The sequence below is a fragment of the Micromys minutus genome (genome assembly GCF_963924665.1).
Source record: "Micromys minutus genome assembly, chromosome: 4".
NCBI classification, from domain to species: Eukaryota; Metazoa; Chordata; class Mammalia; order Rodentia; family Muridae; genus Micromys; species Micromys minutus.
Genome location: NC_137973.1, coordinates 23,978,729 through 23,994,332, shown reverse-complemented (window position 1 = coordinate 23,994,332; position 15,604 = coordinate 23,978,729). Strand labels below are relative to the sequence as shown.

At 50.7% G+C, this 15,604-nt stretch overlaps 1 protein-coding gene across 1 annotated transcript in view; it reads left to right on the top strand.

Moving 5' to 3' along the window:
* The window catches only part of KIRREL1 (kirre like nephrin family adhesion molecule 1), a 92,374-nt gene extending 76,994 nt beyond the window's left edge, over positions 1 to 15,380 (top strand). Inside the window, exons 5-16 of the mRNA XM_080915251.1 lie at positions 2,216 to 2,373; positions 3,907 to 4,057; positions 4,573 to 4,678; positions 4,857 to 5,005; positions 5,208 to 5,335; positions 5,969 to 6,095; positions 6,188 to 6,288; positions 7,963 to 8,161; positions 9,359 to 9,466; positions 9,606 to 9,745; positions 10,290 to 10,367; positions 10,587 to 15,380. Of these exons, the coding sequence (XP_080771377.1) occupies positions 2,216 to 2,373; positions 3,907 to 4,057; positions 4,573 to 4,678; positions 4,857 to 5,005; positions 5,208 to 5,335; positions 5,969 to 6,095; positions 6,188 to 6,288; positions 7,963 to 8,161; positions 9,359 to 9,466; positions 9,606 to 9,745; positions 10,290 to 10,367; positions 10,587 to 11,063 (1,922 nt within the window). The 3' untranslated portion in view covers positions 11,064 to 15,380. The remainder of the gene's footprint in view (positions 1 to 2,215; positions 2,374 to 3,906; positions 4,058 to 4,572; positions 4,679 to 4,856; positions 5,006 to 5,207; positions 5,336 to 5,968; positions 6,096 to 6,187; positions 6,289 to 7,962; positions 8,162 to 9,358; positions 9,467 to 9,605; positions 9,746 to 10,289; positions 10,368 to 10,586) is intronic.
* Positions 15,381 to 15,604: the final 224 nt, after the last annotated feature.

Below are 15,604 nucleotides of genomic sequence, written 5' to 3'. Positions count from 1 at the left end.
AAGTCATTGCAGTGGGGAGAGAGGAGAGAGGAGCTAAAATGAGTGAGTTTGTATACCTCATCCTTTTCTCTTTGGGGGTGCGGGGATGTGGGGTACTTCTAGCAGCAAAAAGAGTTCTAGACTGCTGGGAATCCCAAGCCCTGGGTTCAGGATATGCTTTGGCCATTTTTGTCCTGTGACCCTGAAGAAGTCCCAACCATTGGTCATGGTAATACACACCATAATGCTAACAGGATGCCCTTCCTTCCTTCCTTCCTTTCTTCCTTCCTTCCTTCCTTTCTTCCTTCTTTCCTTCCTTCCTTCCTTCCTTCCTCTTTTCCTTCCTCCCTTCCTTCCTTCCTTTCTTCCTTCTTTCCTTCCTTCCTTCCTTCCTCTCTGAGATTTAATATTTTATGCTAAGGGTTAAATAAAGTCATATGCACAAGGAGTTTTAGCAAAGAAGAGTTAAGCTCTGGGTAAATGGTAGAAATTATTGTCAATTGCCTTCCAGTTTACAACTGACAGCTGACATCAAAGACCTTGGGAAATTCTAGAGAAATGTGGGTTGGTGATGGAGGCGACAGATGGTCTTTACCTGAGTGGAGAGAAAAGGAACAGGGCAAGGGCAGTGAGCCCAGTGGGAGGGAACGATTTGTCTTGCCCTCTTTGTAGCAAGAACCCAACGTCTCTGCGCAGATGGGAGCTCAGTTCGAGAGTGTAGAAGATAAAACTGTAGAGAGCGGGCAGACCAGGAGAGCCTTCCCCTTTCTTCACTCCTCAAGTTTCTCTCACTTCTATCCAACCCTGCCCCTGTCTCCGGAGTTGTATATAGGGGTGAGCAGAGAGGAAGAGCCAGGACTGAGGGGATCATTGGCTGACAGAAGCCTTAGAACCATTTTGTCAGCAAAAGAAGCTCCTTTAATGTGTCACGGGTGATGGAGGAACAGGCTCAGTGGCTTTAGGGGCTCAACCATGACCACGTGACCGTAAAGGGAGGGGCCAGAGCTGAAGGGCACTGATGTAAAACTCCACCCCTTCTCCGCTCCGCCACTCCACATGGACAAACTGAACAGAAAGCTGTGTCAGCAACTGCGTCTTCAGCACCGAAGCCTTCATTTCGCCCACGCCACCGGGACAGCCCTGTCTGCCTCCAGCTCTGTGGACCTCCCAAGATCTCCCCTCAACGGTCTGCCCTGGAAGCTTCCTCTCAGTCTCCCTGTTACTGTTATTTTCAGAGAGCAAGAAAAAAGATGAATTCGTTGCAGGGCTAGACTACATAATGAGTCTGTCTCAAATTAATTAAGTGAATGAATAAATATTTTATTAAAAAAAAAAAAAAACCCTTGTCTCAAGGGAACTTTAGGACTCTTGGCCTTCAGAAACATGAGATTTGGCTTTCCTTAATATTTAGAAGCCTGTGTGGCCATGCTATAAGAAAAGGCACGATATTTCTTAAGTCCAAATGTATAGCCAACTCAGTTCCTTAGACACATAGCAAAGGCCTGTTTTAGCCATGCGTTAGGCAGCGGAGATTTTTTTCTTTATAATGCCCGTAAGACCTGGACCTGCTTTTCCAAGGGACTGAAGTAGGGGAGGAACCACCAATAGCAGATAGCCTCCAGTGGACACCTGAAACTTTCTGCATCCCCTAGGATTTGCCCAGGGTGCTAACAGCAGCTCTGAGAGAGGGCATGGCCCATGCGGAAACAGCAGAAGCCACATGAGGTGGAAAGGGTCTGTAGGGTGTGGCTTAAGGACCCTAAAACAGGAGGCAGATGTGTGGGAATCCATGCCACAGGCCGTTGCAGCCTGTGTTTGAGCAGAACAGTACACCCTTAACTGCTGTGGAGAAATTAACCTGTCAAAGGTGTAGTGGATAAAGAGTTAGCCGTCCAGCCGTTCCAGCAGATGGAAGGGGCCACATGTAAGGATACCCTTCCTTCCCCGGGGTATGATGTGAATTCAAGGCCTTGAGATAGCCCTCTTTACTATCCTTGAGCAACAATGGTGAGTACAGTCGCAGACGATAGGAGCCACCGGGAGAGAGTAGCCCATGAGCTGAGAAAGCATGGGGTCTTTGGGGGAAGCCTCCGAGTGAGCACTGTGTATACTGATTGTAAGTGGGGCTCGGGGCCTTGCACTGCTGAGGGAGACACATGCTGATGGAAGAACAGCTCCATGGCAGGGGCACAGTTAGCTGCCTCCTGAGCTGACCTTGTTCTCCTCTTCCCTCCAGTTCCTCCAGAGGACACAAGGATTGATGGGGCCCCCGTGATTCTGCTGAAAGCGGGCACCCCCTACAACCTCACGTGCCGAGCATTTAATGCCAAGCCTGCTGCAACCATCATTTGGTTCCGGGATGGGACCCAGCAGGAGGGCGCTGTGACTACCACTGTAAGAACCCACCTGCTCCATAGACCCGCTCCACGTCATCTCCACTTCCCTGGCCTCATACAGGGGCAGATGGCATAAAACCCTTTAAGCAATCTGACCCGCCTCTTTTATCATACAGTTGTGAAGACTGAGGCCCAGAGAAGATAAATGGACTTCCAGGTTCACTGTGCCATCCCATAAGTACTTCCTGTACGCTAGGTACTCTGCACAGCAAACACTTTATGGGCGATTTCTCTTTAATCTCAGAAGAGTCCCATAAAGTAGGTGTTATTTCTAACTTGCAAAGGAGGAAACTAAGGGTCAGAGAAGTCAAGGGCCAAAGTCACACAGAGAGCAAAGCAGCAAAGTTGGCTTTCTGTTCCAGAGTCTGGCTTCCCTGTTGATCCCTTACCCTCTCCCTTCTGCATGGTGAAAAGGCACATTCTTGGGTGGAGAAGATGTGACAGGTGAAGGACATTAAGTCACTCACCAGCATCACATGGCAGAGCTGATGACAGTGGCCAGCATGTTTGTGCACCTTGCCCTGGGCTGGGCACTATGAGAGGCACTTCCCCGTGGGGAGGGAAGCTGCCCACGTGTGTTCCTAGTGTGAGGGTGGAGAACTTGGATTCTGGTTCGGATAGTGACCTCCACAGCCTTAAGCAAATATCTTCCTTCTGACCATTTCATAAATCATTTGACTCCAATGGGGCCCAACTTTTTTCTTTTTAATAATCAAAAGCTGTTATTTTTCTCCTGGGGAATTACATGTTTTTAAAATATATTGGCAGCCAAACAAATTGATTTGCTAATCACATTTGTTGTCTGCTCCTGTCTTTTGCTCGCTCCCTTAAGTCTGGTGATCCCAAATATCACCGTGTTTTGCATCAGTCGGGTGCTGCCGTGGTCCCCTAGAGATGCGTGCAGGGCTGTCTGAATGAGAGGCCTTACTCCTGTTCAGTGTGGTTTCCTTAGGTGGGTGACAATATAGAACATGGTCGCAGTATCACTGAGCCAGTAAGCTTCTGAGCTGTTGAATCTGTCGCTACTCTAGGACCTTAGCGCCACCGCTGAAACACGTGGTACCCAGGGCCAAATGTAAGGTACCCTCTGTAAGAGTTACCGGATCCGGCAGGAGATAGCCCAGAGGTCTGAACAGGTCTGGGAAAGGCTCTCTAATAGAGAAGAGACTCGCTGTGGGAGAGTTCCAGGAACAAGGCTCGGTCACACAGAGCAAACGATGGATGCCACAGAGAGAATGCCCATGCTAGCATTAAGATATCAATATTACGGTATCTGTTAGAATACAATTTCACCGTTCTTGTAAGATGTGATAATGGGCGAAGCTGTGGCAGAGAGGGAAACTACCTTTCTGTTCGATTTTTCCGTAAATTGCAGAACGCTTTTTAAAACTACCCAACTACTTAACAGTACGGGAAGCTGGAATAGGGAGGGAGCGGATCTTTAAAGGTTCGTCCACCCTTTGGCTTCTCTGAGAGCGGGGGGGGGGGGGGGCTTTTAGTTTTGACTCCATCTCCGCCCCTGCATCCCCAGGAGCTACTGAAGGATGGGAAAAGGGAGACGACCATCAGCCAACTGCTCATCCAGCCCACAGACCTAGACATTGGTCGCGTATTCACCTGCCGCAGCATGAATGAGGCCATCCCCAATGGCAAGGAGACGTCCATTGAGCTTGATGTACACCGTGAGTAGGGCGTTGGGGAGGCTACATGAAGCGGGGACCTAGGCAGCTTTCAAAGTACAGAATAAGGATCCTAGGGGCCCAAGACCAATGCTCCCCTCAATTCCTGGTGTGAGCCATGAGTAATAATGGTTGGTAGATGGAGCACTGAGTATAGAATTGTATCTGCCTGCTGAAGGCACAGGAGCATCTAACATGGCTAAAGTATGCTTTCCTGGCACATGTCCATGCGTTCCTCCTAGTCAGGGATGCTCTTACCCTCGCCCTTTACCATAAGCTGAACTGGCCCACGCTGCCACCTAGTGGCCGCGATAGATCATTACACCCATTGGATAATTTGTTCCTTCACTATCCTTCTTGTCCTGAGCCACCGGAAAAAGGCTCTGTGTAGATAGCTGATATTTTGTAAACTTGAATTCTCACTCCACATCAAAGTGGTGTGAATATACATGTTACAGAGGGAAAGGGAGGCACTCAGGGACGGAAAGGACCCTGACCTCCTTTCCCGCACTTTGCAGACCCTCCTACAGTGACTCTGTCCTTTGAGCCCCAGACAGTGCTGGAAGGTGAACATGTCATCTTTACATGCCAGGCCACAGCCAACCCGGAGATCTTGGGCTACAGGTGAGAGGATTGGATTTGGGAGTAGTATGCACATGATGAATGGAGAGGCCCTTCAGAGTGGGATGGTTGTGGTGGGGTGGGGGTGGGGAGTTGGAGCTACAGAGGAGGCCAGTGTCCCTGAATATAATTGAGAGAGTCCCAGGTTCTGACTTCCCATCTGTTCTGCCTCATCCTCTAGGTGGGCCAAAGGGGGGTTCTTGATTGAAGACGCCCATGAGAGTCGCTACGAGACGAATGTTGATTATTCCTTCTTCACGGAGCCCGTGTCTTGTGAGGTTTATAACAAAGTGGGGAGCACCAATGTCAGCACTTTGGTGAACGTTCATTGTGAGTAGCTGGGAGGGTGGTGTCGGGGGAGGGGCAGAGAGCAGGGTCCTTCAAAGGTGCTTGGGGCCAGGGGAGGAAAACTCCACTAACCTGGTAGACAGGGGTAAACATGGGAGATAGGGGGCAAAAAGAAAGACAGCCCATCAGAGCTGATGACTCTCAGGAGCCTGAGACTCTGACAAGCCACTTCTCTCTCTCTTAGTTGCCCCCCGGATTGTCGTTTATCCAAAGCCCACCACCACAGACATTGGATCTGATGTGACCCTCACCTGTGTCTGGGTTGGGAATCCCCCCCTCACCCTCACCTGGACCAAGAAAGACTCAAACATGGTAAACCTCTCCCAGCCTATTCTGAGTGTTGCGGGGGGGGGGGGGGGATGGGGGGGTGGCCAGACTTCGTGGTGCAGTGAAGAGAACGGGAGGGATCGCAGTTGGTCTTTCACAACAAAACTGGAACATTTCTAGGTCTTGGGGTTTGGGAGGGAAGAGGATCCTCGCTGTCAGCCCTATCTCTTCTCCTTGGACTTTGCGTGGAACTCGGGGTGAAGGGGATGCCGGGAGCGGGCCGTCAGATTTAGTGCATTAATGATGCAGAGGCGCGTAGAAGACAGCTGAAGTACACCGTTCTAACGACTCAGACAGCTAGGGCCCGAACTGTAAAGGGAAGCTTCAGAATAAACTGGCTTACCTGGCTTAGTAATAAAAGCAGTGGGAGGAGTCAACAGAGAGGACCGTATCCTTTTATAATCCTCGTAGCCTGTGCACTCTCATACAGGCGCGCCGTGCCAGCCTGCTTAGAGGCTTAGGGGAGACTTAGCCAGACTCAGGAACACATTCACCTTCTGAGAATTCACTTGTGGCCCTTCATGCTTTCTTTCCCATGCCTCCAATTCCGGGGGCCCCTCACCGACCTAGGGGCCCAGGCTTCCTGGCTCCCCACCCGAGGCTAATCTCTCTGCCCAGGTCCTGAGTAACAGCAATCAACTGTTGCTGAAGTCAGTGACCCAGGCAGATGCTGGTACCTATACCTGCCGGGCCATAGTGCCTCGAATTGGAGTGGCCGAGCGAGAGGTACCCCTTTACGTAAACGGTGAGTGCCGGAAGAGGGTGAGACCTGTCGGACGGGCACTGAAGCTGTTGGCTTGAGATCCGACCGGCTTGCCCGGCTCTTTGTGCCCCCAGGACCCCCTATCATCTCCAGTGAGGCGGTGCAGTTTGCTGTGAGAGGTGATGGCGGTAAGGTGGAGTGCTTTATCGGAAGTACCCCACCTCCGGATCGAATCGTGAGTGCTGGGCTGGCTCCGACAGGCAGCCCTTGATGTCCCGCCTGCCCTACCTCATTTCCCCGCCCTTCTCTGCTCTCATAATCCTCGGCCTTTTTAGTTTCCATTGTTTTACCTCCTCCCTCAAGTATGCGGTGCTGAGCAGATCAGTGGTTTAAACCTCAGTTTCTTATCTGTGAAGAGGAGACCATATCCCTCAGTAAAAGTCATTACAGCCTCAGTCGCGAGGATCCTAGTAGAGGGCCGGGTGGTGGCGGAGCACGCCTTTAATCCAAGCACTCGGGAGGCGGAGGCAGGTGGATTTCTGTGAGTTTGAGGCCAACCTGCTCTACGGAGTGAGTTCCAGGACAACCCAGGCTACACAGAGAAACCCTGTTCCAAAAAAGAAAAAAAAAAAATAAGAATGAGAGAGAGAGAGAGAGAGAGAGAGAGAGAGAGAGAGAGAGAGAGAGAGAGAGAAGATAGAACAAACCTACTAGAGTTTCTTGGAGTCAGGTGATGCAGGTTTTCTCCTTGCAAAGGTCCTTCCTCTCTCCCTTCTCATCTCCCCCCCCAAATATCTCCCAGTCTTTTTCTTTTACCCCCCCTCTCCTCCCATCAGTCTGCCCGTCCTCCCTCCCCTCAGTTCCTCCTACCACCCATCCCAATCTTCTTCCGTTTCTCCTGCCTTCCTCCCACAATCCCCGACCATCCCTCATTCCTTCCTCCTCTCTCCTATACCATAAACAATTCATTCCTCCCATGGCCACTAACCATCAAAACCCTCATCACATTTAATGACCATTTGGCTAACTCCAGGGCTGCCCAGGGATACTTCATTACCACAGCTGCCTGGGCAGAAGACGGTTTGGCTCCCAGGAGGCTTGCCTCAGAGCGGGGAGGACTGGTCCCTGGGAAGGAGCCAGCATTCAGCTGCTCCTCTTCCTTAGCCTCCCTTATGCCATGAGAACACACAGTTAGGACTGCCTCAGCTGGGAGGTCAGGGATGGAAGGCCTGGGGGATACGCCTTTTGACTCCCTGCTCATAATTAAGAGCAGGCAGATGCATCTCCAGAGAGCCAAGCAGCTTTCTGTGGGCTGCTGAATGGTAATGCTGGTAAGATAGACTTGTGTGCAGTTAGACTCATAAGGCTGAACATTGCTCCACAATGGCCAGAACCTGCCATTTTGGTGATGAAGAAAACAAGGCCTGGAGAGGGAAAACAGGGCCACGTGGTTGCTCTGGGGTGGGAGGTATATAAAACGGAGCCCAGGGGTCTCAAGTTCTAATCCAGACTTCCCAGCAACATCCAAGACTAGAATACTGGCTCATTCACTCAGCTGCCTCCACATCACAAAATACCACCCAGTGTCACGCTTGGAGCATGGCACCACAGTAATTCCTGGACCTCTCCCCTACATCCATACTTGGTGCATAGACCTCAAGGCTGCACTTTTTAGAGTCTCCCTAGACAAAGCAGATTGTCTATTGTGTGGGAGCCACGGCTTCTGAAACACAGAAGATCGCTGTCAAGAATGCGTGGTAGTTGGTGTGACTCAGGTTGTTTCAGAGGGAGGGTACATATGTAGGTCTTGAGGACCATGCATGTACTGGATGAGGTACCTGAGAGTGTATTGGGTATCTTTGGGAGGATGTGCCCTTTTCTTACATCCACCCTGCCTTTCCCACCCCAGGCATGGGCATGGAAGGAGAACTTCCTGGAGGTGGGGACCCTGGAACGATACACCGTGGAGAGGACGAACTCGGGCAGCGGTGTTCTGTCCACCCTCACCATCAATAACGTCATGGAGGCCGACTTCCAGACCCACTACAACTGCACTGCCTGGAACAGCTTTGGACCAGGCACAGCCATTATCCAGCTGGAAGAGCGAGGTCAGCCATGCTGACTGCCCACGATAGCCTGGAGTTCCATCTTCTCTTTCTATTGCGAGGTTCAAAGCCAGATAACTCTCTCCTGGGCCTCTCTGCCAGAAGCTGCCTTTAGTGGCCTGCTAATTAATTTACTATGCCAATGTTCCTTGAGCATGCTCCATGAAGGGTTGAGGCATAAACAGAACTTTATCCCTACCAGCCAGAAACTCTCCTCTTAGTGAGGAAACTTCCATAGTAGAAACAAATGAATCCAGACTAGAAAAACTAAATGACATATGCAACAGATTAACATGGCCTATGTCACTGAGTTATTGAGAAGATTGGACAGAGGATATCTGTAAAATCTAAGGGTTCCCCAACCCCTTCAAGCATCCTTGGTTTTTTAAAAGAGATATATTCTCTCTGGGCACCTTTGACAAGGTGAAGGGGGTACCTAGCCTTTGACAGATATGTTTGATGAAGGGAAAATAGCACTTCTTTGTTTTTTGAGAACTAGCCGTTGAAAAAGGAGATACAGAGAATCTGAGGACACTTGGGGGAAATCCCGGAGAGCTAACGGTTTGGGTTAAGTTAAAGGTGCAGGGTAGGCGTGGGGAACCAAGAAGTGTAATGTGGGAGCTCACCTAGGAAGGATCTTGGAGGGGAAGGTCTGTAACCAGAGTCTGGATTCAACTAGTAATTCCAGAAAGAGAAGGCCAAAAGGGGAGTTCTTGGGTGTCTTCTCAGCTAAGAGAAGTGGGGGCACTCGAGAGGAGTGTTGGGCCACAGGCGGGCAGCACAAATAGAGCAGACACACCTTTGTAGGCAAGGATCATGGGGATGGAGGTTGGGACAGAGATTACAGATTGGAGTTTGGAGACAGTCCAGTTCACAGGGGAGGGGCCGAGCTCATGGGTGGGTGTGCCAAGTAGAGGAAGAGAAAGCTCTGAGGCAAACTGAGGGGTGGGGTGGATCGCTGGCTTCCCTGATGGCAACTCTGGTTAAACTAAAGCACAGATTGCAAACCAGACTCAGCCCAGCTCTTCTCCCGTGTGGCCTGGGTCTTAGATGTCAACACGGCCCAGCTCAGGCAAAACTTACCTTTTGCACGCAATCCAGGGTTGCCCCAGTGTATTGTGGCCAAGTCGGCGGGTCCTCTTGTGTCTCTGTCCTCATTCCTATTCTTTCCTTCCTCCCCCACCCCACCCCGGTCTGTAGAGGTGCTACCTGTGGGCATCATTGCTGGGGCCACCATTGGCGCTAGCATCCTGGTCGTCTTCTCTTTTGCTGCCTTAGTGTTCTTCCTCTACCGACGTCGCAAAGGCAGTGAGTACAGACACTGTGTACAGTCACAACAAACCCTTCATCCCCCAACCTTACCCTTCACGGTCACGTCAGGGGGCGGGGGCTAGAGGTCAACAGGGCAAACCAGCGGAAAGCCCCCAGCCACACCTCCCTGTCCTAGGTCGAAAGGATGTGACATTGCGGAAGCTGGACATCAAGGTAGAGACGGTGAATCGGGAGCCACTGACAATGCACTCTGACCGGGAGGATGATACCGCTAGCATTTCCACAGCAACTCGGGTCATGAAGGCCATCTACTCGGTGAGGATAATGCTTCTTTCCCCGTGGCCCAGGCTCCTCGTAGTCCTATGGCCAGCCCCAACAGTTTTCAATAACTTCCATTAACCTCTTCTTCCTCTGTGAGTTTAGCCTGTTCCTGCTACTCCAATTCCCACGAACCAACCTGCTCACAGACACACCCACCCTTGTATATACACTGGTGCCCTCTAGCACATACATGTACTCATATAGACTCTCACATAGCTACACCCCCCTCCCTTCCCTCCAACTCCCTTTGCCTCATATAGAGGAAAATCTGTAGGTAGTTCTGGTTCGACCTCCTCATTACTAAGCTGAGGCCGCCCTCCCCAACAGTAGCAATGTTCTGCTCAAGATATCATATTACACACTAGCAACAAAATTAACACTAGAAGCCAGGTCCCTGGGGTTCTACCTCAACCTATATGGTGAGAGTCAAGCCTGCCCCAAACCTAGAGCCTCCTTTAGCAAGAGGCTCCTGAGCGTGGAATCGGTAAAGCGGGTAAAAATGGCGTCTGTCTCCTGACACCCCACACCTGTTCTTTAGTCTTTTAAGGACGACGTGGATCTGAAGCAGGACCTGCGCTGTGACACCATTGATACCCGGGAAGAGTATGAGATGAAGGTGAGGAAAAGGACTGGTGGGGGCTGGGTCAGGAGGTTTCTGCGGGGGGAGGGGGGGTGGTGAGGACTGCCAGGGAGGAGTGGTCAAGAGTCTGCAGAAGGAACTGAGGAGTGCCGCTGAGAAGAGGAGATGTGGGTTGGCATGGGGCGTGGGCAGAAGAGCCGTGAGAGTTTATTACACTGAGGGACATTCCCACTTTTATCCTCTTGCTGCCCTCAGGATCCCACCAATGGTTATTACAACGTGCGCGCCCACGAAGATCGCCCGTCCTCCAGGGCGGTGCTATATGCTGACTACCGTGCCCCTGGCCCTACTCGTTTTGATGGGCGCCCGTCATCCCGCCTCTCCCACTCCAGTGGTTATGCCCAGCTCAATACGTACAGCCGGGCCCCTGCCTCTGACTATGGCACAGAGCCTACACCCTCTGGCCCTTCGGCTCCAGGTGGCACCGATACAACCAGCCAGCTGTCCTACGAGAACTATGAGAAGTTCAACTCCCACCCCTTTCCGGGGGCAGCTGGGTATCCTACCTACCGTCTAGGCTACCCCCAGGCCCCACCCTCTGGCCTGGAGAGGACCCCCTATGAAGCATATGACCCTATAGGCAAGTATGCCACCGCCACTCGATTCTCCTACACCTCTCAACACTCAGACTACGGCCAGCGGTTCCAGCAGCGCATGCAGACTCACGTGTAAGAGGCTGGAGTCTGGCTGGGGGTATCTCTGCGGGGCAGAGGAGATGGCTTTCCAGCTGTTCCCTGACATTCAGGGACATTGCTCATTGCTCCTTTCGTGGACCCAGCCTTTCTCCTCCTGGCCATCACAAATAAGGAGCAGGTCTCCCAGTAACACCCCATCCCAAGGATGGTGCTCTGCGCATGCTCCAGTCTCCCGGGCCTGCCCTTTCCTCTTCTTCAGGAGGACGTCTCTTCTGACCTTTGTTCTGCCTGACCCAAGCATGGAGAAAGGAGAGGGGAGGCTGGGGAAGGGGAAGAGGGGAGAGGAGAAAAGAAGAGGAGAGAGAAGAGCACATGTTATCATTTCCTTTCTGTCCCGCTCCTCTGGTCTCCTGTGAGTAAACATGGAGATATGCTGAGGTGGGCAGGCTGCTGGAACATGGGACAGCCCACCCGTCCCTGTCTTGATTTCTTTATACGTTGTGTTCATCTTTCCCATCTCAGGGGATTACAGATGGAGCAATGAGTTCAGATCCAGCCCTTGGTGAGTTGGGGTCAAAATGCCAGTCACCCTGGCTGCTACTGTGGCTCTCTGAGTGTAGAGGGCTTCCAAAATCCCCAGGGGGCACAGCTTCCTTTCTTCTCAGCTTTGTGCTGGACCAGCCAGATGTGTCCTGGATGTTAGCGAGGAGTGGTCAGGACCGTGTCGACAGGCAAGGAGCCACTGTGTAGTGCATAGCTCAACAGTTTCAGATTCAACACTAGTGGGAGCCACACAAGCTTCCTTTGACCGTATCTACCCCACTTCTTGGTGCGAACTCTTGAGCCTTGGAGAGTTGGGTAGAGCAGAGGCTACTTCTCGTGGGGCTATTTTTCAAAAGCAATAAAACCTCATTTGGAAAGAAAGGCTATAGGGGGCTCTCCCCACTATACACAAGTCCCTGTGGAAAGGAAAGGACACCTGTCCTCCACCGGCTCCTAACACCTCGTATCACTATATCTGAGTCTCTGAGCACTTTGAATCTAGTGTAGACATCTGAACGGTGAGACCCGCCTACTGGTGGATTCCGATAGAGCTAAGCAGTGTCCCAAGACTCAGACTCTACTATCCTGCCCTGCCTAACTACTCACCATAGCTAGAAACTACCTTGCAGATGGCGTGGTAGATGCTTTGGTTTCGCTTCCTCTTCACTTCCCTCCCCTCTTCGACCCATCAGATTGGTCCCTCCATTTTCAGTGCTTTGAGCGTCAGGTTTGTGATGATGTCCTTGTGTGGGGAGCGGGGACCTTGTGAGCTTCGTTTTGTCCCATGTTTGCATCCAAGGAGAGAAATGTGAGGGGATGGGGCGGGGAAATGGTCGAGCAGGAAAATTCTTGCTGACCTAGATGGAGATCCTAGTGCAGAAGAGCAGGAAAGGCACTGGATTCTATAGGCCATGTTGTATTTTCCCACACAGCCTGCACACGTGAACACACACACACACACACACATTCCGTACCATGTCTCATCTACCACCTTCCAACCAAAGAGAATCTGTGTAACTCATGTGTCAGCCTCACCCTCCCAAGAACCCAACTGCCCAACAGGAGTCTACTGTCCATATCCCCGTTGAGGGATGCATGATGGGAGAAAGCATTCCCAGAGTGCTCCTTGCTTTTCCTCATTGGTCACCATTCATTGGTCATGTTTACTTTAATGAGTTACACGTTCATCGGGCACGGTTCATCACTAACCTAGATGGGCCTGTGGGGGTGACATTCTCTGTTATCTCCTTTCCAATAAGGACCAGGTATCAAGGAGCTCTAACCGCTGCTAATTCTCCTCCAGTGAGTGCGTTCCCACAGAGTGGGCCCTGGGAGGGCCAGCGACAGAATCATAGCTATATCCCAGTTTAGAAAACTCAGGCTCAGCTCACAGAATGCTTGCACGAGCGCTTGGCGAGGCAGCGTGTTTGCAGTGTAGGGTCTTGTGAGTGGATTTTGCAGGTTTTTCAGTTTGACTGACGCCTGAAGCCGTGGATGATCCAAACACTTTTGAAGTCTAAATAGAGTGATATTTTAAACGGCAGTACTGCCTCAAGTAATCATCTTGTTTGGGGTTTGGCTTGATCATCTTAGTTCTCTCCGATTTAAGTGGTAGGTCCCTCCTATGCAAACAAGAGCATCACTAAGGAACGCTTGGGAGTCAAGTGCCACGCAAGGGGCAGGAAGCAGCCACTGAGACAGACACCTGCCACTTACACCCCTCAGTCACAATCAGAGTTGGGCCCTGCTGAATGACCAGAAGCTGAAAGTCCCTTAACCACAGGGCTCTTCCATCTGAAGCTAGAGTCTTCCAGCATGTTGGTTCTTTGAGTCTAACCCTGGGTGTTGATTGCTTTAGTTAAAGAAAAACGGATCCAAGAGTCAAGAGACCCAGGATCCTGTTCTGCAGCTGCCATTTGCTGAGTAACCCTGATGGCGCCTCCTTATTTTCCTTGCTTCCATCTTCTGGTCTTTGCCTAGACCTATTCTTTGTTGGCTGTGCTCATCTGAGGAGGCAGATTGCCTGTCCCTCAGGAACAGTAAGCGATTGAGGTGAGGGTTGGGGCAGGGGAGCCGTGACCTGCTAGAAGGAGCTTTAACTACTGTTCTGATCTTGTATGTCACCCTAACGCTGAGTGAAATGAAGCTATTGGCGTTGCTCTCTTAGATCCAGTAGGATGCTATCTATGATCATGGTAGGGCTCAGTTGCAGATACAGACTTCAGCACATACAGATGTGAGGAGACAGGAGAGCTGTCTTCCATTTCGGTCTCCCAAAGACTGCTCTCCTTGTTCACCAAACAGTCCCCAAAATCTTGAGCCAGAAGCCAGGAGTGGGAGCAGCCGACCCCTTCCTGTAGACCAAAAGGGGGGCTGTCAGAGGGAAGAGGGGGTTAGTGGTTTTGACATAAACTCTGCATTTGCAAAAAGTTCTTGTGGCTATGGACAAGCCTTGCCCTTTGTAGGAAGCCCAGCCTGCTTGCTGAATCCTGGTGCCCACCCTGTCCCCACCACTGCCAAAGTCTAACTACAGACTATGCTTGAAGCGGGAAAGAGAAAGGAAGGCTAGCAGGAATGTGGAGCCACGCTCGACTCTCACAAACGTCTGGGTCAAAATGAAAAGGATGAGATCAACATACAGAATTCTGGGTGACACAAGGCACCATGACCTGTGTCTCGCCCCCTCTGCTCTGTCAGGAGCCATAGCTCCTGGGCTCCTTAAGTAGAAGTGGGTGAACCATGTATGCTTGGCCCCCTACATAGTGTTAGGCAATCGGGATTTATAGAAACCCATGTTTGGACATGCAAAGTCTACTGGCTTAGTCACTGCCTCATCCTGTGGTGTGAGCAGTTCTGTCCCTGTGGGTAAATTACATGACCTGGAAAGGCCACTGCAGGCTCAAAACTCCTGATTTCCTTACTATTCCATTCCTGTGGGATCTAAACCCCAGCTCACCCATTGAGCCTAGTGCCGATGGTAGAACCCCGGGGATACCGACCTCAAGACTCCACTGGAGATGCATTGACTGTTACGAAAAGACTCTAAAGCTGTCACCTAAACACAACATCCCTTCTCCCTGCTATTTTTTTCCTCCCTTTTTGAAGACAGTGCATTCTGACCAGCGCTGGCTAACCTTAGCTCGCTGCTGACACCACTCATGCGCCAGTAGAGGGGACTGAGGTCTGTGGCTTGTTCCATGGATTTGCGAGGGGGGTGGAGCATTTAGTTTTCCTGCCTCACTGTGAGGGAGCCCTGGCCTCCTTTCCCAGAGGAAATAATCGTTGCACAGAAGACAGGCCATACTAGGAAGTCCTGGTGCAAACCTGCTCTTAACAAAAGTAGTGGTTTTGTATGCACAGAACTCCCCTTATCAATCTTGGTTCACAACCACTGGCCTTTGTGACCTAATGGCCAGGCTCTTCCATTGGTTTCAGGGGCTGTCCATCGCCCCTGGGAACACAGGGGGTGGGGTGAGCATTCAGTTTGCTGATACAATCAAATACATAGACTTCTTAGCAAAAATTACCCACAAGGCCATGCTGCCTCCACTTTTAACGAGGTACCCAGGTCAAACTGTCAACCCCAATTATTCCTGGGATCGATATTTCCATTCTGATGTCGGTTGAATCTTCTCTACCAAAATCTTCCTCATCAATGGATCCATGATGACAACTAAGAGGAAAAGAAGTATTTTTGTTAGGACAAACCATCATAGATTTTTAGCAATGTGTATCTGTGTGTCCTTTACACTTTTTCCTATTCTGACATTTTTTTCCTTTTTTTTTTTAAAAAAGAATATTGTGTACTATATTTTTAGTCTCAAACACACTATATATTATATATTTAATTTTATATATATAAATATAAATGTTTTAAAAAGTACCACGTTTTGTGTTATTTTAATGCATGGGCAATGAGCTACTTTAAAAGCCTGTTCAGTTTTGCATACATGGTCCAGATTTGGGGAGAGGGGCAGACTTGAAGACTGAGGTTGCAAAAGTTACATATTTGCACTTGCAGGTCATTCGACAAAC